The sequence below is a fragment of the Megachile rotundata genome, chromosome 11, assembly GCF_050947335.1.
Source record: "Megachile rotundata isolate GNS110a chromosome 11, iyMegRotu1, whole genome shotgun sequence".
Taxonomy (NCBI): Eukaryota; Metazoa; Arthropoda; class Insecta; order Hymenoptera; family Megachilidae; genus Megachile; species Megachile rotundata.
In genome coordinates, this window is record NC_134993.1 from 6,609,550 (window position 1) to 6,635,056 (window position 25,507).

The following is a 25,507-nucleotide window of genomic DNA, read 5'->3' on the forward strand; positions in this document are numbered from 1 at the left end:
TTAGGTTGAAATTATATTTAGCCAAATATTTGACTTATGTTGTCTAGGTCACCCTCCTGAGTGATTTTCAGAAGGTTTTAGCCGTCGCTCGTTTTTTATTAAAAAGTTATTATCATTATTATTTCATCATTATTTCGCAATAATGCTGATTGCGAAGAGATTCTGTTGAATTTTCATTTCAATGAAATTAGCAAAAATATGTAAATGTATTGAGAAGTCGGTAATCAAATTCGTGCATTTACTGATTACTTGTAAGATATCGCTCGGTTTTGATCCGATCTTCGTATGTTAATAAAATAAAATATATATATTTCTTCGTTATTGTTTCTCTGTTATTATAATTTTTCACACGTATAAAGTATAGAGGGTTCTTTAGAACTGCATTTTTAATATTCGTAAATCAAGTGTAATTAACATATTTTCAAGAAGTCCTTCCACGTAGTTTTTCTTAAACAATAAATTCATTTAGTCTTTCAAAAGTTACTGTGTTTTGTGATATTTTAAATGTAATAATCTCTCATGTTCCATCAGATTCAATCGAGATTATCATAAACAAACCTTTCGAAGTGAAGCCGTTAGCGGAAAAGAATATTATAATTCCAGGGTCAATGAATTCCACAAGTGAGCTGGAATCGTATGTTGCCTCATCGTTTTCTATATTTCACAACAAAACGGAATCATCGAGCAAAGAAACAGGAGTCTGGTTGAGATGGGTTGCTATTTTCTTCTATGATCGACTCTGCCTGCACCGTTTCGAGGTGGGACCATAAGTGCAGCGTACTATGTGCGTCATCGTTGTCCCACACGAAGTTTGAATGGGCGAACACCATACGAGAGGATTGGACTAGCCCCGATATCAAGCATTTCAGGACATTTGAAAGAAAAGTTCTCATACTCGATAGAAGACCGAACAACGGAAACTTTGAGTTGTGATCCATGGAAGGGCATTTCGTCAGATATTTGGAGGAATCCAAAGCTTACAGAGTGTAGATAACTGCTACGCGAAATGTTGAGAAACATAATTAAAATAGATTAAATCCAGCAGAATTCGTATCTACACCAAAAAAAATATAGCGACACCTAATCTCATCGCGAATGATGTTGCAGTAACGTTTTACATTCTTGAATACAATATATAACCAATTACGACATAAAATTAATTAATAAGTGAATTTTATTTCTTGAACTAATATATCATTTGTTAGGATTAGGTTGGAAAATAAACTAACTGCGTGTAAGTATACGGAAATACGTTTAATATATATTAAGTCGGCTCGACAAAGTTCTCGCGGTCCGTCACGGACGAGTGCTTAATCGCAATAGTATGGGCCCAGACAAACTTTGGTCGCGTTCGGAAAATTAAACAAACCATTTCGATACGACGAATCTAACACTAGATTGCCCAAGGAAGTCATTTTGACTGCTTTTTAATTTCAATTAGAAAAACAATTATGTATATAATGACACAATTTCATAGAATTTTGTGACTTTTTGTACAACATATAAATGCGTTTATTAATAATTGTAGTTACCTCCCCCCTCTTTCATTTCCGGTATATTATATATGTATGTATATATGTTATACCTACATTGCCCAAAAGCAGTCAAAATGACTGAATACTAAGTTTCAGTTTTTCTAGTGTTAAATTCGCGAGCGTGTAGTGAGTGTGAAAAGTTGATGTTTTTTTGAAGGAGTTCCTCGACCTCTGTGCGTATTGGATTTCTCGGAAAGGACAATTATGATACCTGGAAAATCCAAGTGGAAGCACTGTTAATCAAAAACGACAACTGGAAATACGTAAACGGCGACAAAGCAAGACCCGATGTAACTTAGGGTGAAGCAGCGGTAAAAATTAATCCAGACATGCTCGCCGTTCTACTGGACCTCGAGACGGTTAGGTCTTCACTGAGGGATAAGAGATTTCTAGTGTCGTTAGATGCCAACGCTCGATCCCGGCTCGACTCGATCTGTGCTCTGGGGACCCCAGAGCACAGATGACAGAGGTGTACTTTTCGAGGAGCTCATTCGATCGTTCGGTATGGAAATAGTGAACGATGTTGCACAACCAGCAACCTATTGGTCGACAAGGGGTTCATCATTAATCGATGTAACCCTGGCGTCGCCTTCCATGTTCCGATTCATCAGGAACTGGAAAGTTAGGTGCGATTGGACCAGCAGCGATCACAGCTCTGTGGATATCGGGTTGAAAATTCCGAGAGCTACAGCGGCGAAACGGTGTACCGCGAACAGCCGCTTCGACATTTGTCGAGCCGATTGGGAGCGATACGCCGAACGCCTGGCCGATTTTTCTCAATCGAGACTTGAGCATTTCCGACTTGAATCCGCAGAGGACGTAGAGAGAATAGCAGAGACGCTCACGGGAGTCATAATTGACGCCTGCACCGCGTCGATGCCAAGGAAACGTGTTTTTAAAAAATCCAACCCGTGGTGGATACGACAGCTTACAAAGCTGAAAAAAGTTGTTTACCAGAAACAATGCGAATACCAGAAGGAAAGAGATGAGCCGATTCGCCTTCAAAAACAGCTGGAATACCGCACTTCGCTGCGGGAATACAGCAAGAAGGTGAAGAAAACAAAGCTCGAAAGCTGGAAAAAATATGTGTCGTCGAACGGCAACTCGGATCCTTGGGGCATTGTGTACAAACTCCAAGCGAAGAAACTCCGGGTTGAGAGAGTGCTGAGTACTCTCCGGCGTGGTAGAGAAATAACGATGGATTTGCGCGAAAGTACCAGCTTACTTCTGAACGCGCACGTTCCAGACGATCGGGAGGAAGAAGACACGCCGGAACCGCGGGTCATTAGAGAAAGCGCACGCTTCGCGCCGGACACTGCAGATGCTGATCCTTTCACGGAACCGGAAATCGCAGTGGCCGTTAAAACGTTCAAGAACAATAAAGTACCAGGTTCGAACCTCGTCGAGGTTCGGGCGCTGAAAGCCGCAGTAAAAGTTATTCCCGATCAATTGGTACGGCTTTTCAACGGCTGCCTTCAGTGGGGCGTCTTTCCCTCCACCTGGAAGGAAGGCTCTCTCAGAGTATTCCTGAAAGGTGAAGGGAAGGACGAGAAGGATCCGAAATCCTATAGACCGATCTGTCTCCTCTCCGTCATAGGGAAATTGTTCGAGAAACTCATCAAAAAACGACTCAGCCAGACGGCAACAGCGCCCGAAAAGATCTCCGGTCGACAATATGGGTTCCGTCCCGGAAAGTCGACGGAAGACGCAATAGTAGAAATGCGTCGTATGGTGGATGCTTCTGAGCATCGCTATGTAATAGCACTACTTTTTGATATCTCAGGAGCGTTCGACAACGTCTGGTGGCCCCTAGTCCTACAGAGTCTAAAATCGAAAGACTGTCCGCGAAATGTCTTTGAGGTAATCTCCAGTTACTTCAAAGACAGATGTGTAAAACTATCTCCTTCAATGAGACGGTTACGTCCCTGAAGGAGGCGACGGAGCGTGAACGTCAACGTCGCGGGGGTGTGATTGATAGTCGAGTGCTGAGGAGAAGGAGAAGGCGATCGGGGAATCCGGACCCGGTTTCCCGCCGCCCTCCTGAGAGTAGTGGGGCGGCACGGCCTCCCCGCGTCGCCCGCATGAGTGTGAGTGAGTAAATGTGTGTGTATGTATGTGTCGTGTGTGTGTTTAGTATGTAAGGTGCGAGATGTGGAGCTGCGGGGCGGTGTCGACATCTTCGACGCCGGTTAGCCGCCCTCCAATTTTGGGGAAATGATCGCCTCGGGGTGGGTACCCGGAAGCTTACCTTGGGGTCGGTCATGGCCGCAGGGGTCATGGGCGGGGGCTCATGACTCCATTGCAGGCGGCCGCGGGGTCGAGTCGACGGAGGGCGTGATGACGTCGTCGACTCGGAATTTTGGGGGTTGGGTATAATTCTTGTGGCGTGAGGGGCTTCACCCCCCACACGAGTTGTTCACGGGAACGCGCAAATCGGTCGGTAGGTGGTGGCGCTACTTAGGCGTCGGGTCCCATCACCCGCTAAAGTCGAAGGGTGGACATCACCGAGGCGTTTTTAGTGAGTAAGAATCTCACACTCTCCCCGCTTCTCTCCCGGGGAGGGGGGTCTATGAAGATTTCCCCTCGGAAAAAAAGACGTGTAAAACTAACGATAGGGACAACGGAGGTCTCCAAGCAGGCGACGAGGGGGTGCCCACAAGGCTCTGTCCTTGGTCCCAACTGCTGGAACCTCCAATTTGATGATCTGCGATCAGTAGAAACAGAGTTCGGTGAATGCTACGTCGCCTACGCGGATGACTTTCAGGTCATCGTGAGTGACGACAGTAGACGGGAAATCGAAGAAAAAGGGCAACGGATCGTAAACCATATTCTAGATTGGTGTAGCAAAGCCAAACTGGAGATCTCAGCTCGCAAAACTGAGGCAATTATGCTCAAGAGCGGCTGGATCCAAAGAGCGGCAATAGGTAGACGGGGAGGATAGCGTCTGGACCGGAAACGAAAAGCTACCCGCTCTACCAAAGCGGATCTAGCAAACAGACTACCGACCATCCGAATAGGGAATACCAGCATTAAAATTAAGAGATCGATTAGGTACCTCGGCGTCCATTTAGATAGTGGCATGGGTGATCGCACCCACTGCCAATACCTGAGCGATAAGGTCGGATCGCTCTTCCAAAGACTAGGTAGGCTGGCGAGATGTAAATGTGGACTTCGCTTCGGCGTTCTCTCCGTGATTTACAGGGGGGTGTTCATTCCGGTGGTGGCGTATGCTGCCTCGGGGTAGGCGGATCTCTACACGGAGAGAGAGCTGAGTGTGCTTCGTTCGGCGCAGAGGCGAGTCCTGATCTCGATCACTGCGGCTTACCGCATGTCATCGTGGGAAGGCTTGTGCGTGGTGGCCGGCGTCGTCCCGGTTGACCTCGCGCTGCAGCAACATAGGGCCCTCTACAGTCTTCGTAGAGGAAAAGACGCCAGGATTGAAAACACCGTGATCCCTGTGACAGAGGAGCAGCCAAAAGACCGCATAAGAGAAGAGGTATATAATGTGTGGCAAACCGCGTGGACTTCTTCCCACAAGGGTCGCATAACCTATGCCTTTTTCAGTGACATTCGGGAGAGAATGGCTGCGCTGTGGGTGAAGCCGAATCACTACTCCACGCAGGTTCTCACCGGACACGGCAAATTCATGTCACGTCTTAGAACGTGCGGAATTGCCGACGGGGAGGACTGTGTGTGTGGTGCTGAAGCGAACACAGTAAGTCACTTCATTCTCGAGTGCTCATTATTCGAACCGCAGAGAATAGCACTCCGTGACTTCTTCACGGTCGAAGAGTGGAGATGGCCGGAGATGGCACACCGATTCGTGTCATCCCCAGAGGCCTTTGAAATCTTAGACCAATTTTGCCGCAAAACACTATGGATGAAGGGGATCATGGTGCATGAGCTCTTGCAGGTGCAGCAGGCCGCCCGCGAATTAGCAAATTAATCGAACACATTACTTTTCAGGAAACGTAGATAGTAGATAAAGTGTGAAAGAGAAACGAATGTGTCGAGTGAACGTATGCAAGAGAAGAATGAAACAAAACCCCACCCCAACTCTCATCCCCACTTCCCGTCGCGTAAACAGGGTCTCGGCGTGCGTACAGGCGTGTACGCAGCGAATCCGCCTCCCCGTGGTTCCCCGTGGACACCGGTCACCGACAGTGATTGGTACCGTGACCAAAGGATTCGCTCGCAGTAACGGCCCTGCGACGCCCTGGAGTTTTCCGAGACCGTTTCTTTGACGGAGGCCAGCGAAAGTGGAAGGAAAATTTATTTTGCGTATGCCCGTAAGGGCGAGGTAGCAGATCCGCAGCCTTATCCAGCAGGATCGGATTAACAATAAATCTGACGCCGTTCTACTGCTCTATAGTTTGCCTAGTTCGTTCGAAAATTTTCGAGTGGCTATCGAGTCCAGAGACGAGTATCCGACGCCCGAAGCTCTTAAAATAAAAGTATTAGAACAGAGCGATGCGCGAACTAATAAGGCAAACGAATCCAGCAATAGCGCGATGTGGATCCGAAAATCGGCCAAGCCAGACAAGTCAAGCACAGTGCAGAGAAATCGCTGTGATACAGCAATAGGGCCAAATAAAAATGCATAGGAAATCCAACAGCTACGGTGTTTTCGCTGCAACAAGATGGATCATCAAACTTCGGAGTGCCGCGGATTGTTCCGCGAGCAACGGCGATCAACTGCGGGGATGGCTGAAGAGAATTTTTCAAACAGCAGTAGATTAGGAGCGAAGGAAATCGCTTTCCAGGCCTACCTAATTCTAACGCATTTCGCTTCGAACGACGGATATATCCGTCATCCACATGAAAACCCGCGGAGCCGAACGCCGGATATATCCGACATTCACATGATCGCCCTCTGGAGACGAAAGAAACAAAAAGCGAATCGTTCATAAGGATCGCATTAGGAGGGCCCACCTACCAATGAAGGATCAAGAATCGATAGAAAGATGAGCATGCGCGCAAACAAGGGTAGTGTAATTCAAATTTACCGCGCTTTACTTTGCAATAGCGAATAACGTCAGAACGCAAAAGCATCGTAAACGTTCGAAACGTATAAAGAGTGCTCTAACGAATTCCGACGAAAAAAGTTATTTCTGTAAGAAAAATGAACAGGAGCGAGAATATATTAAACGCTATTTGTGTTAAAGATATCAATTTGACGTTTTTCTGCAAATATAACCCGTTAATGGGGAGATTATGTTTAAACTGTGCAATTGGCGCACAACCAGAGGCAAGGCGGGCATGGCGGAGCGTAGGCAAGAGTCAAACTTCCAATATTATATTAACAAATTAATATAATTTGGTATATATATATAAATATACATATATATATTTGTGCATATAGGATCACACTTTGTCGTCAGACAAGACTATGCTATAAGGAAAAGCCGCTGCATAGCATGTCGAAACAAAGTAGCTTATACGATGCCAGCGATTGCCTGCAGTAACTGCAGTAACAAAATAGCCAATATGGACGAAGAAGAAATAGAAGCTTACGACGACGGAATATTGTTAAATATAGAGGACAGATATCCGGTTATTGAAATCGAAAACATTGGGCCCCAAATCCATTATAACATACATTAAGGGAATAAAATATATATATAAAGTTTTGTTAAAAAAAAAGAGAAATTTTATTTTTTGTATCATATGAAATAAATTCTTTTTGTTTGTTATTCTTGATAAATAACGGTGTACAAACTTATTACCCGTACAATAAAATTAATAAAGTGGAAAAGAAAAGAGAAAGAAAAGAAACATATAATATATATAAATTAAACACGCGCCATTACTATATATTCTATGATACTTCTACAATTAACGACGCCATATTAGTCTAACAAAATGTTTCGAAGGGCAGGCAAGAAAGTCTTGTTAAGAAATCTTAAAGCTAAAATGAGGAAGAATTTAAGCCAGGTAATTCAAAAACATATCAAAAATATACATATAAAACTAAGTAGAGCAAAATTATCATATAATTTAGGAGGAGTCCACTAATAAGTGGAAGTTAGTTAAAATTGAAATTCCTGACCCCCCGTTCAAGGATTATAAATATATAGACAATCCTAAAGATCCGAGGCGAAAGTTATGGAAATTGCTGTGACTGTTTGGGCAAGGAGTTGCGTCGCCAAGGAACAGCGAGGACAACTGCCGCTGTGCAAAATGCATTATCTCCAAGTTCGCCAAACAACAGTCTCTTGAGGACAAGAGACCTTCATAAGGGGGAAGGTGTAACATCCCGAGAAGAGTTTTTTTCTAACATAACAATTCTATGCAGATACTTACCGGTAATTTTGTTACCGACAATAATGAATTGTTACCGACGATACATTATTATCAATTGCCTATGTATTTAGTTGAACGGTCGGTAACCAATGTATTAATATACAGTGGGTCCAAAAAGTATTTGTACACCTAGTTTTTTTGCAATAACTTTATTTACATAAGTAATAAATACAAAAAAAATTGCTTCCATTAATAGCCTCCTATAAACAAAAATAATATGTACATTAAAAACTTTTAATAATATGTTATAAAAGAATAATACAATAAATATAAAAATTTGAGGGCCAAAAAAGTATTTGTACACTTACGGCTTCAGTAGAAAATTTCAAATTATTAATGGTTTAGATCCTAATTAATATTTTGTATGCATTCCTTTTGCATTTATAATGGCTTGTAGCCTTTTTGGCATAGATTCGACCAATTTTTTTGTAATTTCTTTAGATATTTTTGGCCACTCTTGTAAAATAATTCGTTGTAAATCTGATTTATTTGATATCTTTCTTTTTCTTATTTCAATATTTAATAGGTGCCATAAATTTTCTATGGGGTTAATGTCGGGAGACTGGGGTGGTGTAATCAGTTGTTTTGGGACATTGTATAATAACCATTCCTTCGTTTTTTTAGCTGTGTGCTTTGGGTCATTGTCTTGCTGAAAGTAGTAAGTCCTATTCAGACCCAATTTCTTTGCACTTTCGGGTAAATTATTACGCAATATGTCGATATATTTTTCGGCATTCATTGACTCCTCGATAAACGCAATGTTTCCAACACCATTGTACCCCATGCAGCCCCATAACATCACATTTCCTCCGCCGTGCTTAACAGTTGTGTGGATGTTCCTTTGCTAAAGTTCGGTATTGGGTTTTCGCCACACAAATTTCTTCCCATCTGAGCTAAAAATGTTAAATTTACATTCGTCTGAGAATATAACGCTTTTCCAAAATTCAATTGGTTTTTGTAGGTGCGTTTTAGCGAATCCTAACCGTTTCTCCCTATTCACATTATTTATAAAGGGCTTTTTTCTAGCAGCTCTACCATATATTTCAGCGGAGTGCAAAATGTTTCGAATAGTTTGAGGACAAACATTCTTTCCTGATGTTGATGCGACATCATTGCATAAAGTTCGAGCACTAATAAATGGAAATTTTGTAACTTCTTTAATAACACTCCGACGTTCTCTATCTGTAAGTATTTTCGGCCGACCTGATCGTGGCCTATTGTCCGTACTGCCCGTTTCTTCATACTTCTTAACAATATATTGCACTGTTGTGAAGTTTAAATTTAGAGCTTTGCCAATTTTTCGGTAACTTTCCCCACCTTTCCGAAGAAAAATCACACGATCTCGCAGCGATACAGATATTTCACTTTTCTTGCTTGCCATGGTTTCTCTACGTTGTTCACAGACGTACTAACGTCGTGAGAAGGTCGAAACCAATGTGTAAATAAACAAATGTTTACATTTTGATCAATGTCACGAGGGTATGTGCATTCTTTCAAAGTTTAGCAATAGAATTATAAGTGTACAAATACTTTTTTTGCCCTTAAATTTTTATATTAGTGTATTATTCTTTTATAACATATTATTAAAAATTTTTAATGTACATATTATTTTTGTTTATAGGAGGCTATTAATGGAAGCAATTTTTTTTGTATTTGTTACTTATGTAAATAAAGTTATTGCAAAAAAACTAGGTGTACAAATACTTTTTGGACCCACTGTATATTTATATTTTTAATTTTAATTATTATTTTCAATTCAAAATAAGTAATATGTTCATTAAATCAGTCAAATGTTAAGTTAATTTATTTAAAACAAGTTAATGTATTATTTTATAAGCTATTGTAATAAATGTACAATTCTATAAGGAAAATTCCGCAATGCTATGTGTTTACGTGCCGCGAAGCTAGCCCCGAATTTCCTGGAATTCTTGCGTTGCTTAGAGAAGGATAGAAATATATTTTATAATTGCGATATTATTAATTATCAAAAACCATTAGTTAAACAAATCAGTCAATATATATCGAGCGTATTAATATTATGTTATCCGGAAATAGAGTCAGATGTTAGTTTATTGCAGTACATATTGTAAATTATAATATTGTTCAATGGAATGTTCTAGAAGCATCGTATGCTTATACATTTAGCTCCGATCCGTATAGAAGTCGTGCGTAGTACATAGAAAGAGATAGAAAATGCAATTTTCATTAAAACACTATTAAATTACTATTTTTATGTCAGGAATATAAACCATTATGTAGAATGCGATATTAATAATGTAATTAAATCGTTCGTTTGCACAATTAATGTCTAATTGCGAATTTATACGACAATTATATATTTCGACGTTATGGGGGTTTTCCGAGAATTTGCCAGGCTGGCGAGTATAAAAGTACAAAGACAATTAGTTGTTGAGTCAGATTAAAAGAGTAACTGTTCCGAGGAAATAATTCATTTAGATTCAAACAAATTTTGAACTTGAATTAGTAAAAGAATATTGTTCTGTTATCAGCGTAATCTCAGTAGTCGACTACACCGCGTTAGATATCAGATAAAATCATTAATCTGTCTAACTTTGCGAAAGCGTATTTAGGTACACTTAGAGGATCACACTTAGGTCGTGTTCCTCGCTGCGGTAGACTATAACGCGCTAATATTATTAATTTCATAAAAGAATAATTCATTATATATACTACAAACGTATTAATCAAGATAAACTTTGTAATTGCGATAGCGTTCGAAACCGAGAATCAAATCCTATAGAAAACCGAATTCAGTTAATTACATAAAAGCGAAGTTAGCTTCATCCGAAATCAGACTTAGGTACGATATAATATAAAGTATTAACTAGCGAGAGTCATTTTATTAGAATCACAATTACATATTACGTATTGTTTAATTTGCCAAGTTCTATTATTTCTATTATTAATATTATATAAAAATCTATTTAGTTTCTTTTGATTAAACCAGTATACTTTTCATATTTTGTTGTTATTTGTTAAATTCATCATCTTCGTTATTTTATTGAATAAACCTTATTGTTGAAAGATATTGACCTGTGGATTTCACTCCTTAACCGCACACCACACGAATCCCACAATCTTTACATTTAGTTATTTTTCAAAACGAGTCGTTCAGTTGGTAAAAGCCGCTCTTTACCTTACTAGCGCTAGTAACTATCTGAATCTAGGTTCCAGAGTCGTTACACACGCTTCAGCAACATGTAGGTACATATTGTGTGTTTAGTCGAATAGACATTAGTATATTTTGTTATATATTCTGTAAGTATATTAATTAATTAATTCGATTTTATTTCAAGAATATGCAATGGCAACATTTAACTAATATGTAGCGGAGTACGACTGGTTTTATATATAATTAAGTTTGCACAAAATATTATTGCATGGTGCAGATATAATACAAAGTGCTGGTTTGCCCATTGGAATGTTTTCTGAAGAAGCAATGGAGGCACGAAACATAGATTTCTGAAATATTAGAAGAGACCACACACGAAAATTTTCTCAATTAGAAACATTGACGGACCTTTTTCAGACTTTATTATATACGTCCGCGTTTTAATATTTTCAAGGATGAAATAGAAAAATTAATGTTACAAGAAGACCTACAAGACGATGACGATGATACATAAATAATAATAAATAAATTTTAGATTAATAAATTAATATATTGTAAAAACCTAGTGAAAAATGTACCTATTTCTATTCATAAAAATTGTTTCCATGTTAAACTTATGTTTATATTAATAGAAATTATTCTTATAAACCGAACGTCCACATTGAGAGTATAGTATATTCACTAACTTTTTGAAATATAACACTTATTTTTATTTTATTTTTAATTTTTTCGGCAGAGAAAATAATCCGGTGCGATTAAATGTAATAATAATACTTGTTTTAAATGCTGGAACGACGCAGCGGCCGCTATACTTTAGTTTCAAGTCTTGAAATAACGCTACAATTGGCCGTGAACAGCTAATTCGTCGTTCTGGTCCACTGTGCGCCGCCGTAGCGAAAGGGTTAAAGAAACGTATCGGTTTTTTATTTTTTTTAACCACTAGGCACCGAAAAATCTGAAAACATTAGAGAATAATAGTTATGCCAATATGTAACTACCACGGTAATATAAAAGTAATGCTCCGACATCTTCAATAAAAAATCGCATTTCTTTTTTTTATTTTTTTTTTGGTTTTCGATTTTTCACAACTACAATTTCCGATTAAAAAATCTGAAAAAAATTCTATAATATGCGCTAAGTGAACCTCAATGTTTAAGAATTTTTTCAGAACTTTTGTACGAAATTAAATAGGAAAAATAAGCCAGAAACTGGAACAAATTGTATGTCTACTGAAACTACATGAAATAATCTATATAATTATGCTGATAAAATGTTCATTAGTGCTGGATTTCCTCGTAAAAAATAATAAAGATTCGCGGTATGCAACGAATACACGTTCCAAAAGTAAGTAAACACGACCGGCATTGCTCGATAACTTCTTAATACTTGCAATTTTGCAATTTATCTGTAAATGACTCTTATAGATTATTTCATGCCGAATCTGAATTCGTAAACTGTTTCTTTGTAGTGGTTATCGTTTTCGAGAAAATTTGACTTAAAGGAAAATTGTAAGTTCAACTTTGGAAATGTTTCACAGTCTTATAGTTGCTTCTATTCATTTTGTTTTTATACGAAACTATTCTGCAAATTATCTTGAATAAAATGATATGAATTGTGATAATACTATAATTATTTAATTATGTTTAAATGCCAATGGAAGTGAAGAAGAAACCCAAGACTCGCCGATGTCTGCTGATGTTTTTTAATTTATTTCAACGACTAAGAGTTTCAGAACAATTCTAATCAGATCAAACGAAACAATAAATATTACAGTTGAAGAAGGTACTCAAAAAAGTTAAGAAATCGTGTTATGCTTTGAGTACATGTGTCAAACATTTCGGAAAATTATTAGCACGAAATCCGAAAAACGTTCGTACAAAAAAGACGACCGTCAGCGATGAGTATCACTGCCGTTACTATGTGAAGTTGTTACATGTTTATATATTTTTGATAAATGAGTGCAAGATTCGGCATTAAACGTGTTAATTTTTTGGTGTTAAAGTATATTTTTAAACAATATTATTAAATTAAATTTAAATTTGAAGGTAAGTTATCTTAAATATTTTCAAGAAGTTATTTAATTTTACAACATTGTGTATTTCTGTTTTGTCATAGAAAAATGGAAGGAAGAAAACAGCTTACAAATGAGGAACGCAAAATTGTTATACATATGCATAATGAAGGTAATTCGTACCGAAAAATAGCAAAATTTTTTGGAAAAAAAAAAAATAAAAAAAAAAGCACCAGCTGCTATTTTCAAAATAGTTGCTGCGTATAAGAAAGACGGATGAGTTTCTGTAGAGCAAAGATCTGGACGTTCGAAATGTACAATGTCGGCACCTAAGATCCGAGCCCAATTAATAGAAACAAATATAAATGTGCCGAGTACACAAACGATCAGAAGAGTATTGCATGCAGCAGAAAATTATAGGCGTGTTGCAAGAAAATTGCCCTATTTAAGCAAAGCAAACTTGGAGAAGCGTATGCAATTTTACGAAACTCATATGTTGCAAACCGACGATTTTTGGAAAAAAATATTATGGAGTGACGAATCTTTTTTTATTTATTTATTTTTTTTTTGGTTAAGGAAGACAAAAATCCTATTACGGACACCTGGGAAGATAGCCCAGGCAGTATGGAAAGACTCACGCTTCCAGCGCCCCTAGAAGAGGGACGGTTTCTACGCATACCCACTAAAACTGTCTCCCGCCCCCGCCACAAGTTTCCTGTTGTGAAGCCTTTATCGCGATTAGGGAATTTACAACAGGGTTCAAGTGGTTCGGCGCGCGGACCGCCGTGAACCGTTCATACCTCGAAATACGGGTCACCGAGGACCCTTTTGTCTCTCAAATTCTATCCGAACAAGTTTTACTGTAAACACGTACGTGCTATAAATCAGCTAACAGCTGTAGCTCTCGTTTTAAGACAGTTTTGGGCAAACAAAAGCATAGAATTTTCCTTAACCGTTACCGTCGGAAACGCAAGGGAATTTAGGCGATTCTTCGTAAAAAGAAAAAATAGTCGAACGTTGAAGCTTGCACAGTTCGGATCGAGAGCCGAAGAAGTCAATCGTGAGTTAGAAGTTTCCGCGTAACGCAACGTAGTATAATCAATGCAGGGTGGTTCGGAAATCATTCACAACACCATTCGAGCGAGACCCTACACTCCTCGAGTGGGCCACGATAGGGTGGTTAAATCATACACTGTACACTGTTCGGGTGAGTCCTATACCCTCGAACAGGCTACGGTAGGGTGGTTAATCGTACATTGCAACATTATTCGAGTGAGTCCTACACCCTCGAATCGATCATCGTGAATAATCTCACGCAACGTGAATTATCACGCACATCGAGCAACATTGAGCGAGACCCTGTTCTCCTCAAATCGAGCAACATTGAGCGAGACCCTGTTCTCCTCAAATCGAACAACATTGAGCGAGACTCTGTTCTCGTCAAATCAATCCATAATCAACTCAACCATACACACAACGTATATATATTATTTGTATTATTTTTGTATTATTTTTGAGAGAGAGAGAGAGAGAGAGAGAGAGAGAGAGAGAGAGAGAGAGAGAGAGAGAGAGAGAGAGAGAGAGAGAGAGAGAGAGAGAGAGAGAGAGAGAGAGAGAGATAACAGCGCATCATTGACGGCGAGTCCGGATTACTTCCTTATTCTTTCCTTACCCTAATTTTCTCCTTTCCTCCCCAATTTCCTCCAATAATACTACACTATCATGATTTTTAAGGCTCAATTACGACTAAACAATTTTTATTTACCCTCTTCCTCAATCGAATTCATCTATTCCTTGAAACACGAAATTTTTCCATGTTGGAAAGATTTCGACGATACACCTGTCGTTGCTCGCATGTTGTGGAAGAGAGACTACCCCCCTCCTCCCATCTTCGCCCCTCGTGTGTGTGTTCCATGTGTGAGGAATGGATGCTCTTACTCAAAGGTTCTTGGCCTTACAGGTTACGTCAAGGTCCAAGGGGAGGCTCCCGGGCATACACACTGACCTCCAGCTTAACCTTCTAACGCCCCCCAACACCTCCTCCCGGTGAGCTCGAACATACGGCCAACCGCGACCTCTCCCCACCATTTCGCACCTAAATGTCATATTACGCTTGTCTATTTCTATCCCTGATTCTGTTTTGGTGCTGTAGATGTTTCATTTTGCTTTTCGAAAATCCCCCCACCCCCTCCCTCCCTTTCCATGCACGCGCTGATGCATCCCTATTTGTTTACCTATTGCTAAGGTTTACTTCGTCCCGGCTGTTGCCCTTCCTTGCCTATATTGCGCTTAAGCTCACGTTGTCCTATTTATATTTATAATTTCTGTACGATAGAATAAGATAAAATAAATTAATTAAATAAATAAAATAAAATTTAATATTCATAAAGCTTATTTCCCTTGCTGCGCATTCATCTCTACCACTCCGTTCCGCGATCATTTCGTAATTCGAATTTTCCGCACGCCGCTTTTCATCGCGTTTTTGCGTTGCTTTCTCCTCCCTCGACCCCTTACTCTTTGCGTTATCGCTGCTTAACCGATTTTCCCCGCGTTTCCTATCACGCCCCAGTCTCCTTCCACAACGCTACGTGAGCCCATTGCTCTTGGTAAAATATTCCTCTCTCTCTCCAGGTGTTTTCACTTGGTTCTCAGTTCGCCCCCTAATGGTGCTGTGACCAGGCTGACGTCTGAGTTCTTTGCTCCAACACCTTTCGATTGAGAGGTCTGTCCGAGCTCTCGAGTCGTTCTTCGTTGCGTTGCCCGCCGTTTGTTGCTGCTTCCATTTGTTGCCACTGTTTAGGCGTCAACTGGAAGTTGCCAGCAACGCTCCATTTCCTTCCGGATCAGAGCTTAAGCCGCTTCGCTATTCGAAACTCTCTTTGAATTTTCTAATTATTTCTCCTTCCTCTCTCCTGTCGATCCCACTCGGTCCCCATTGTCGCCCCCTAATGGTGCCATGACCAGGCTAACGACTGGGTTCCTTGCTGAATCAACAGTTGATCGGAAGGGTGCTTGGTTCGATTTGGCCACTCTCCCTCCTCTCCCCCGCGCCGTCGGTCCCCGTTTTGTGCCCCCTAATGGTGCTATGACCAGGCTGACACCGGTTTCCTCCCTTGCGGGTTTGAGTCGTTGAATCGGTCGTGCCTAAATTTCTCCGCCTCTTCTACTCCTGCTCTTCCTTTTCTCCCCCTCGTTGTCTTCTCGCTTCTTCCTCTCCTCTTGCCTTTTGAAGAGCGCGCTTTGTCTCCACCATCTTGCCTGCTGCCGCATCCTTTCGCTTCACCCTTTAGATCCGTTCTCCAAGCGTTTGCAGTGTTTCTTCCTTCGCCATGCTGGACATTCTCAAACCGACCCCTTTGCTCCACCATCGATGTGACTTTAGGATTTCCAGGGTGCTGGAGCGCTTTCCACTGTTCTTCCGACGCTTTTCCGCCATTTCCCGCTTTGCATTGCTTCCTTTGCACTCGCGCACGTGGTTGCGCGTATTTCCCTGTGCCCACGATATTCACAGCACTTCACTGCACTCCTATAACACTTTCCCAATACTACACCGTATTTCTTGCCTGTTGTTAATTATTATTATTCATTATTTGTTTATTAATCTATTAATCACTTCACTATTTATTAATTAATTTATTAATTCATTAGCTAATTATTAAATAATTAATTAATTAATATGATTATTATTAATCTCGTGCACTTCATTAATTAATTAATTAATTAATTCCTTCCTTCACTTCGTTCCGTGTCGCCTCGCCATGGAGTGACGAATCTACATGTATGAATCGCATGAAATATAGTCATGGTAGGATGTACGTGTGCAGAAAATTAAACGAAGAATTTTCATACAATTGTATAAGACCTATACACAAAAGTATGAACGAGGGTATCATTGTTTGGGGGTGTTTTTCGGCTAGTGGCATTAGGAAAATTATACCATTAGTCGGAAAAGTAAATTCGAAAGTTTACCTAAAGCTATTACAAGGTGTCATTATACCAGAAGGAAAGCGCTTGATAGGAAATGATTTCATTTTACAGCAAGATAATGCGCCCATACATAAGACAAAAATTGTCATGAATTATATCAAAACTAATAATATAAATGTATTGGATTGACCGCCACAAAGTCCGGATCTGTCACCAATAGAAAATATGTGAGCCATTCTCAAGTTAAAAATGACTGAGAAAAAGCCAAAAAATATTAAAGAGTTACAGAATATTATAACTGTAACTTGACAGGAATTTACTGCAGATGATTGTTTAAAATATACTTTATCTGTACCATGCAGAATTTGCAAAATGTCACAGAGACAAGGATATCATTGCGGGCATTAAGTACAATATTTAAATGTTTTAACTTTGTAATTTTATGTAGCAATAAAAAGTTTGTAAAACTGTAATTTTGTGTAGCAATAAAAAGTTATATTTATAACTTGTGTTAAAATTATAATTATTTTTGTTTTTTACATAATTCTTATTTATAATAATACAGTATTTGCGCAAATGTATAATTGTTACTATTATTATTTATTTCTTAATATCTTGAATTATACTAGCACACTGTTTTATGTAGAATCTGTTATACGTTCTTTAAGGTTAAATGAATGACTGATATCGTTGTAGTCACGAGTAGATTACGTTGGTAAGCGTTGCTAGTGGATGTCGCCCGCTATCGGCGAATACCGATATTCGAAGAGTACGAAATTCAAGTGAAGAGCGCAGATTGACGAAGGACTGTCGAAAGCATTGGTTTTGTGTAAAATTGCGGGCTACGAGGGACTGTGTGCCTTGATAAACTATTAACTTACACTGCGTGCCTATATACTAAGTTTATTTCAACCACATTATAAATTGTTTAGTTTCTTTTTTTGTAAATGCAAAAGTTTGTACAATTAAGTTTAAATATAAGTGCATTTAAATCACACGTGCCTACATCGTATTCTTCATTGCATAACGCGAATATGCAGTTACAGCAGTAATACTCATCACTGACGGTCGTCTTTTTTGTACGAACGTTTTTCGGATTTCGTGCTAATAATTTTCCGAAACGTTTGACAAATGTATTCAAAACATAACACGATTTCTTATCTTTCTTGAGTACCTTCTTCAACTGTAATATTTATTGTTTCGTTTGATCTGATTAGAATTGTTCTGAAACTCTTAGTCGTTGAAATAAATTAAAAAACATCAGCAGACATCGGCGAGTCTTAGGTTTCTTCTTCACTTCCATTGGCATTTAAACATAATTAAATAATTATAGTATTATCACAATTCATATTATTTTATTCAAGATAATTTGCAGAATAGTTTCGTATAAAAACAAAATGAATAGAAGCAACTATAAGACTGTGAAACATTTCCAAAGTTGAACTTACAATTTTCCTTTAAGTCAAATTTTCTCGAAAACGATAACCACTACAAAGAAACAATTTACGAATTCAGATTCGGCATTAAATAATCTATAAGAGTCATTTATAGATAAATTGCAAAATTGCAAGTATTAAGAAGTTATCGAGCAGTGCCGGTCGTGTTTACTTACTTTTGGAACGTGTATTCGTTGCATACCGCAAATCTTTATTATTTTTTACGAGGAAATCTAGCACTAATGAACATTTTATCAGCATAATTATATAGATTATTTCATGTAGGTTCAGTAGATATACAATTTGTTTTTTGAAGTTACATATTTGCTTTGACACAAATGGTTTTTTGCTACAAGCTCAAAGGGTTTACTTACTTTTGTTACCCACTGTATCCTCGTAAGATTAGATTCGTGGTTGTTTATATAAGTTTAAATTCTACACTTTCGCAGTCGTATATGTTGACGGCATCTTAGTGTTCGCCAAGGATGAGAATTCACTGAGTGATATAGTCACAAGGATAGGCCTGCAATACGAAGTGCGAAGGTATTTCTTTTTGCTTAGGGATTAGAGTGTACCAAGGGGAAGATACCTACCTGAACCTGGAACTCGACTTCAAAAAATTTAATTTCTTTCAATTGTGTCGTATTCGTCTTCGATTGTACCCGTTTGTACCACCCTTTTCTTCGTTTATAGCCTAAGGGGTGGACAGTTACCAGTAGGTAAAAATGCCCCAGCACTCCACTTCAACATTTTTTATTTCTCTCAACGCCATCATAAAATGATGCATTTGTACCCGTTTGTACCGCCTACTGAAAGTACCCCCAACGGGTAACTTCGCCATTTTTTGAGATATTTCAAATCTTCTTGCGAGTACTGTTTCCTAGTCGTTTGTAGAGGTTTGTACGAAGTTAGCCCTAGGGGATTTTTTCAGAAGGCGGTACAAACAAACCCTTCGACGTACAAACGAAAGTGAAGGTAGTACAAATCTCTATAAGCGAATAAGAAACAACACCTGCAATAAGAAAAGTTATCCCCTCGTAAATTTTTACCCCTTAGGGTATAAATGAAAAAAAAAAAAAAAAAAAAGGTGGTAGAAACGGGCGAACACGGTACAATTCAAAGAAATTCAATTTTTTGTCGGGTGCTAAGATCAGGTAGGTGAGGAAGATACAATTTTATTGAACCAAAAGGCATATGTTCACTCTTTGATAAAAGAATATGGAATGTCAGATTGTTGTCCAGCTTCCTCGCCTCTTGAATCGGGAATTAAGTTGACTAAAGAAGATTGTCCTGCTAGTGAAAAGGTAAAAGAAGACATGATAAACGTATCTTATCGCGAATTGATAGGTTCACTCATGTATGTGGCACGCAGATATTCCTTATGCAGAAACAAAATTGGCGGAATTTATTTCTAATCCAGGCAAAGAATTGCATATTGGACGGAGGTAAAGAGAATATTAAGATGTCTGAGCAAAACATCTGATTTGGAATTAAGATATGGAAAAGGACCGGCCATATTAAAAATGTAGACTGATACTGCTTGGGCAGAAGACATCAGCGAAAGGAAAAAATATGTTTTCTTCCAAGAGTAAAGTGCCCTTAAAAATTTTGTTGTGACAAAGTCAAAGTTCGTCTAGGTTTTCACGTTAGTTATTAGTTTAAGTATGTAATTTGGTGTTCAGAAAATGATGATAGGCGTAGATATAAAAATACTGCTTGTGCACTTAATGTTATTTTTTTATTATATCTTTTTAAATATTTTGTTTGGAGAATTACTAATTTAAGGGGTAACACCACTAGGATTTTCAGAAAGTCGATTTTTTTTTTCTTTGCTAAAACAATACTTTAGGGTCTTAAGAACAGAATGCCGTTTGATTTATAGTGGAAAACAAATTTTAAATGGTTCAATTATCAATTTTGCCGCAGCGCCTCAGAGCGCGCACTGAGTACTCGCGCGGTATGTTGCAATTCATCGCTTTTGTATTATTGTTATCATTTAAAATAATAAGTTTACTTGTTACCTACAAAACAAACAGAAGTATCCAGAAAGCTAGAGAAGATGGCAAACACTGATTTGGATAGCCAAATGTATAGTACAGGCATTGCAGATTAGCGGTGAACAGAGAATTTAAGGATCAAAATGTTCATGAAACTTCAAACGCGTTTTTCTCGAAACCAGTTTCTTCATACTGGGAGGACGGATTTCTCGGTGACTACTGCATGGATTGAATTGAAATTTTTACAGTAGCTGCACAACAATATTGTCCTTGGAAGTACGTAGCTGTTTTTTGATTGAATGTAAACTTTTTTTCTTATAAACAATTTAGTGCTCATTTTTCATGCAAAAAGTCGGTTCATTCCTTAAAATACGCATAACTTCCACAAAAATTGATTAATCAAAAAACCCCTACGTACTTCTACAGCCAATGGTATACGGATTCTAAATTGATTTGATTTTTTATCCCACGACTCATACATAACGAGAAATCCATCCTCCCGTAGGAGTGTTTTTACAAAAGTTGTTTCCGTCGATCGGCTGTGTCGCCTCCATTTTGTACGAAAATGTCGTACTGGAAAATGTTTTATTAGCGATACGGGACCTTTTCGAGGAATGCACGGGGTACGTGACTCTCTTGTTTACATTCGGTGCGAGCCCGTGTGCGTAGCGAGCGTTGAGTCAGTCTCTGCCGAACTTCCATAGGTTAAGGACTATGTTAAGATGTTACAATAAACGCATATTTGTGACCTTTCGCAGTTTTATTAAACCTGCTCTGCTAACAGGTTATGGGCCCAGTCGATCGTAGTTCAGTGATTGTGAGGTCCTGAAAGTCATGAATAACGGAAAGGAAAAGCGTTAGTGCGACGTGTACATTCTTGTTCAAATTCGGTGCGAGTGTCCACGAACAATGACGAGTCTCGTGAAAATCGAAGGTCTTAACAAGGAAAATTATGATACGTGGAAGATACAAATGCGCGCATTATTGATCAAAAACGATGCATGGCGTTACGTCAGCGGTGAAAAGAAAGCACCGATAGTGACGGTCGGCGACGTAGAATCGGAAGCAGCGTATAGCACCTGGATTGGAAACGACGAGAAGGCAAAGTCCGATATAATATTGTCGATTAACCCGTCGGAATTAAAACAGGTTAAGGACGGCAAAACGTCGAACGAGGTGTGGCAAAGACTCGAACAAATATATCAGTCACGGGGTCCTGCCCGTAAAGCCACGCTACTGAAGAAATTGACTCTACAGCGTATGAATGAAGGCGAAGATGTTCGCGAACACCTTAGAAAGTTTTTCGACGCCGTAGACAAACTACACGAAATGGATGTCGATATTAACGCGGATTTGCTGGCGATTTTGCTATTATACAGCTTGCCACAATGCTTCGAAAATTTTCGCTGTGCGATTGAATCGCGTGACGAATTACCGTCTCCTGATACTCTACGAATAAAGATTATCGAAGAAAGCGATGCTCGTAAAAGTGAAGCACGTGATGTGGTGCCAAACGCTATGATCGCCGGGAAACACGTGAAGTCCAATTACCGGAAAAAAAATTATAATAAAGCTGCGGACAATAACAGTGACGATCACTCGAAAATAAAGTGTTTTCGATGTCGGAAATTCGGTCACATAGCGTCCGAGTGCCGCAAGGGTGGTGGAAACTCAAAGCATTCAACTAAGGGCGCCAGCAGCGATTTTTCTTTCTACGCTACGTCGGAAATCGGGCAAAAGTGCGAACTAATGCAAATGAAAACCGAGGCGAGCGACGGACTATGGTGTTTAGATAGTGGCAGTACATCCCACGTGTGTAAAAATATAAACTATTTTGAAAATATCGATAAACGGCGACGTGGAAAGCTAAATCTCGCTAGTAGCGCGTCAACCGACATTGACGCGAGTGGCACTGTGCGCGTAATAATCGATCAAAAGAATTCGGAAAGGACTCTCACGATGGAAGACACTTTGCACGTACCAAACCTACGAACAAACTTATTGTCGGTTGGAAAAATTACGGATCGTGGTTACAAGGTGCTTTTTACGAAGGATCAAGCGACAATTATCGACGAGAAAGACAACGATAAGCTGATCGCCGCTCGTAAAAACGGTTTATATTACATGGTACAAGGGGGTTCCTCAGACCGCGCCATGGTTGCGGACGAAGACACAGCGAAATCTCAGCGCAACAATGTGCTCGAGATGTGGCATAGGCGTCTTGGGCATCTAAATCAGCAGGATTTACTGGAGGCGAGGCGCAGATGCATCATACCGAGCGGCAACATTGAAGATTTTAGACGAACATTTCGTTGTGAGGTCTGTATCGAAAATAAGATGATCAGGACACCTTTTCCGGAAAAATCGAAACGTGTTACAGACATTTTAGAGATAATTCATAGTGACGTCTGTGGTCCCATGCGAACGCGTTCTCACGCAGGTAATAAATACTTTGTTACATTTATCGACGATCATTCCAGAAGGTGTGAAATACGATTTTTGAAATCTAAGGATCAAGTATTCGATGCATTTAAGGATTTTAAAAGTTACATCGAAAATCAGACCGGTCGTAGGATTAAAATTCTTCAATCAAATAACGGCAGAGAATATGTAAATTCGCGTTTTGATAAGTTTTTAAACGATAACGGGATCAAACGTAGGTTATCGGTCGCGTATAATCCAGAACAAAATGGGGTGGCTGAACGGAAGAATCGGACGATTATAGAAACCGCGAGATGTCTAAACGCGCAGTCCGATTTGTCGCGATCTTTTTGGGCAGTAGCCGTATCGACAGCAAATTACATTCGTAATCGATGTCCATCGAGAGTCTTAGGTGGAAAATCTCCATTTGAAAGATTTTACGGGAAACTACCCACCGTGAAGTATTTTCGCGATTTTGGATGCGCTGTTTATTTCTTGAATAATGATCCAAATAAGGGGAAGTTCGAACCGCGTTCTCGAAAGGGCGTTTTTGTCGGATATTCCGAATGTTCAAAAGGGTATAGAATATGGAATCAGGAAGACAAACGGGTAGAAATTGCGCGCGATGTAAAATTTCTGGAAAACGATAGCGTACATCAAAATAAATCAAGTGACAGTTCTGTTTCTAAGAATGTTCCTTCTGAAAGCGTCTCATGGGATGATACGAATCATGACGAACGCGAAAATGAACGTATGACTTTCGACGTCGATTTGTCTCCCCGAAATAATGAAAACGATAATATCGAACACACGGGCAATACAGGTGAATCGAGCGATAGCGCAAGTGAGTCAAACGCGGAGGGAGATAGTCATGAAAATGTACAGTTTAGTAGAGGTAGAGGTAGACCGAGGAAAATACTCACAGGTATGAGGGGAAGACCCCGAAAAGAGTATAATATAGTGCAGGTAGGAAGCACCGCGGTCGAACAGGCATTTATGGCCGAAATCCCTCTAGAGCGAGCTATCGCGGGCCCGGATGCGGACGAATGGCATCAGGCCCTTGCCATCGAGTTAAAATCGATACTTATAAACGATACCTGGAAAATTGTCGATCGTCCAAAGAACGCAAAGGTAATCGGCAGTCGGGTTGTTCTACGTAACAAATATAAGCCGAACGGTGAAGTCGACCGTCGGAAGGCGAGAATAGTAGCGCGTGATTTTTCTCAACGTTACAGGATCGATTTCAATGAAACTTTCGCCCCGGTCGCGCGTTTGGAATCAGTTAGAATCATGGCTGCTCTGGCGGCTGAATACAATATGAAAATTCACCAAATGGACGTGACGTCAGCTTATTTAAACGGTAAACTCGATGAAGAAATTTTCATGGAGGTTCCCCGTCACGTTGAAAAAGCTTTGGATATTTTAGCCGAAACCGAAAGTGGTGATAGTGAGATAAAAACAAAAGCTATCGAAATGCGGCGTAGTTTGAGAAACGGAGACAAAGTTTGTCTGATGCAAAAGGCTTTATACGGCTTAAAACAAGCTGGTCGTAATTGAAATCGTCGTCTGGATAAAGAATTAAAAGGATTCAGATTACTTCCAAGTAAGGCTGATCCGTGTGTTTACTATCAAGGGCGAGGGGAAGATATTCTGATGGTTTTCGTTTATGTAGACGATATTTTAGTGATCTCGCGTGATCTTGATAAAATAAACGATTTCAAAAGTTATATTAGAAATATTTTCGAGATCAGGAATTTGAACGACGTAAAATGCTGCTTAGGAATTGAGTTTAATCATTCCAAACAAGCGATACAATTGCATCAGCGAGGTTACATCAAAGATTTATTAGAACGTTTTGGTATGTCTAATTGTAAACCGGCATCGACTCCATTAGATTTAAGTAAAAAGTTGCGAAAAGAACCTGAGGACACCGGTGCAGATGATAAAAATCTACCGTTTCGAGAACTCATAGGTTCACTCATGTACTTAGCTATCGCTACCCGACCGGATATAGCTCACGCGGTTGGTGCACTGAGTCAGTTCAACAATTGTTTTAATAGGGCTCATTGGATTGAAGCGAAGCGTATCTTACGTTATTTAAAAGGTACCTCTAACGTAGGTCTCACATATAAAGCCAGCGGTGCGTCAATAGAAGGATACGCGGATGCCGACTGGGGAAACTGTACGGAGGACCGAAAATCTTTTACGGGATATTGTTTTAATCTCGCTGGTGCCGCGATTTCTTGGGCATCTAAGAAACAAAAAACGGTTGCTCTCTCTTCTGTCGAGGCGGAATACGAGGTGTGACACAAAAGTAACGAGACTAGTCCAATAAATCATTGTACCTGCAGAATCAGTTCTCCGTGACATTATCACCTTCAAAGTAGTCCCCTTCAGCATTCACACACTTTTGCATTTGGTGCTGCCATTGCTGGTAACAATTCTGGAACGAGATTGTTGGAAGTCCTTTTAGGAGATTCTCCGTTTCTGCCTGAACCTCTTTAACTGAGGTGAAATGGGTTCCCATTAAGCAAAATTTAACTTTAGGAAATAAAGAAAAGTCTCATGGAGCCAAATCAGATGAATAAGGAGGATGTCTCATCACAGTAATATTTTTACTGGTCAGAAACTACTTGGCAGACAGTGCCGTGTGAGCGGATGCATTGTCCTGGTGCAACGACCATCCATCGCTTCATAACTGCGGCCTTTCTTTCCAAACTTTTTCACTAAATCTTTTTAGGACT

General features: G+C 39.6%; 1 protein-coding gene and 1 long non-coding RNA gene across 4 annotated transcripts in view; both read right to left on the reverse strand.

Annotated features, from left to right (window-relative positions):
- Positions 1 to 25,507, reverse strand: part of LOC105662208 (protein-L-histidine N-pros-methyltransferase) — a 433,690-nt gene that overhangs the window by 372,920 nt on the left and 35,263 nt on the right. The window contains exon 2 of one of the 3 annotated variants that reach the window (XM_076537085.1): positions 4,591 to 4,990. The exons of the other annotated variants lie outside the window; for them this stretch is intronic. Within the exon in view, the coding sequence (XP_076393200.1) occupies positions 4,591 to 4,602 (12 nt within the window). The 5' untranslated portion in view covers positions 4,603 to 4,990. The remainder of the gene's footprint in view (positions 1 to 4,590; positions 4,991 to 25,507) is intronic. 3 annotated transcript variants of the gene reach the window in all.
- LOC143265374 (uncharacterized) lies at positions 7,969 to 9,555 on the reverse strand. The gene is made up of 2 exons (XR_013039845.1): positions 8,147 to 9,555; positions 7,969 to 8,038 (listed from the first exon to the last, which is right to left on the reverse strand). It is a non-coding gene; the product is annotated as an uncharacterized LOC143265374 (long non-coding RNA).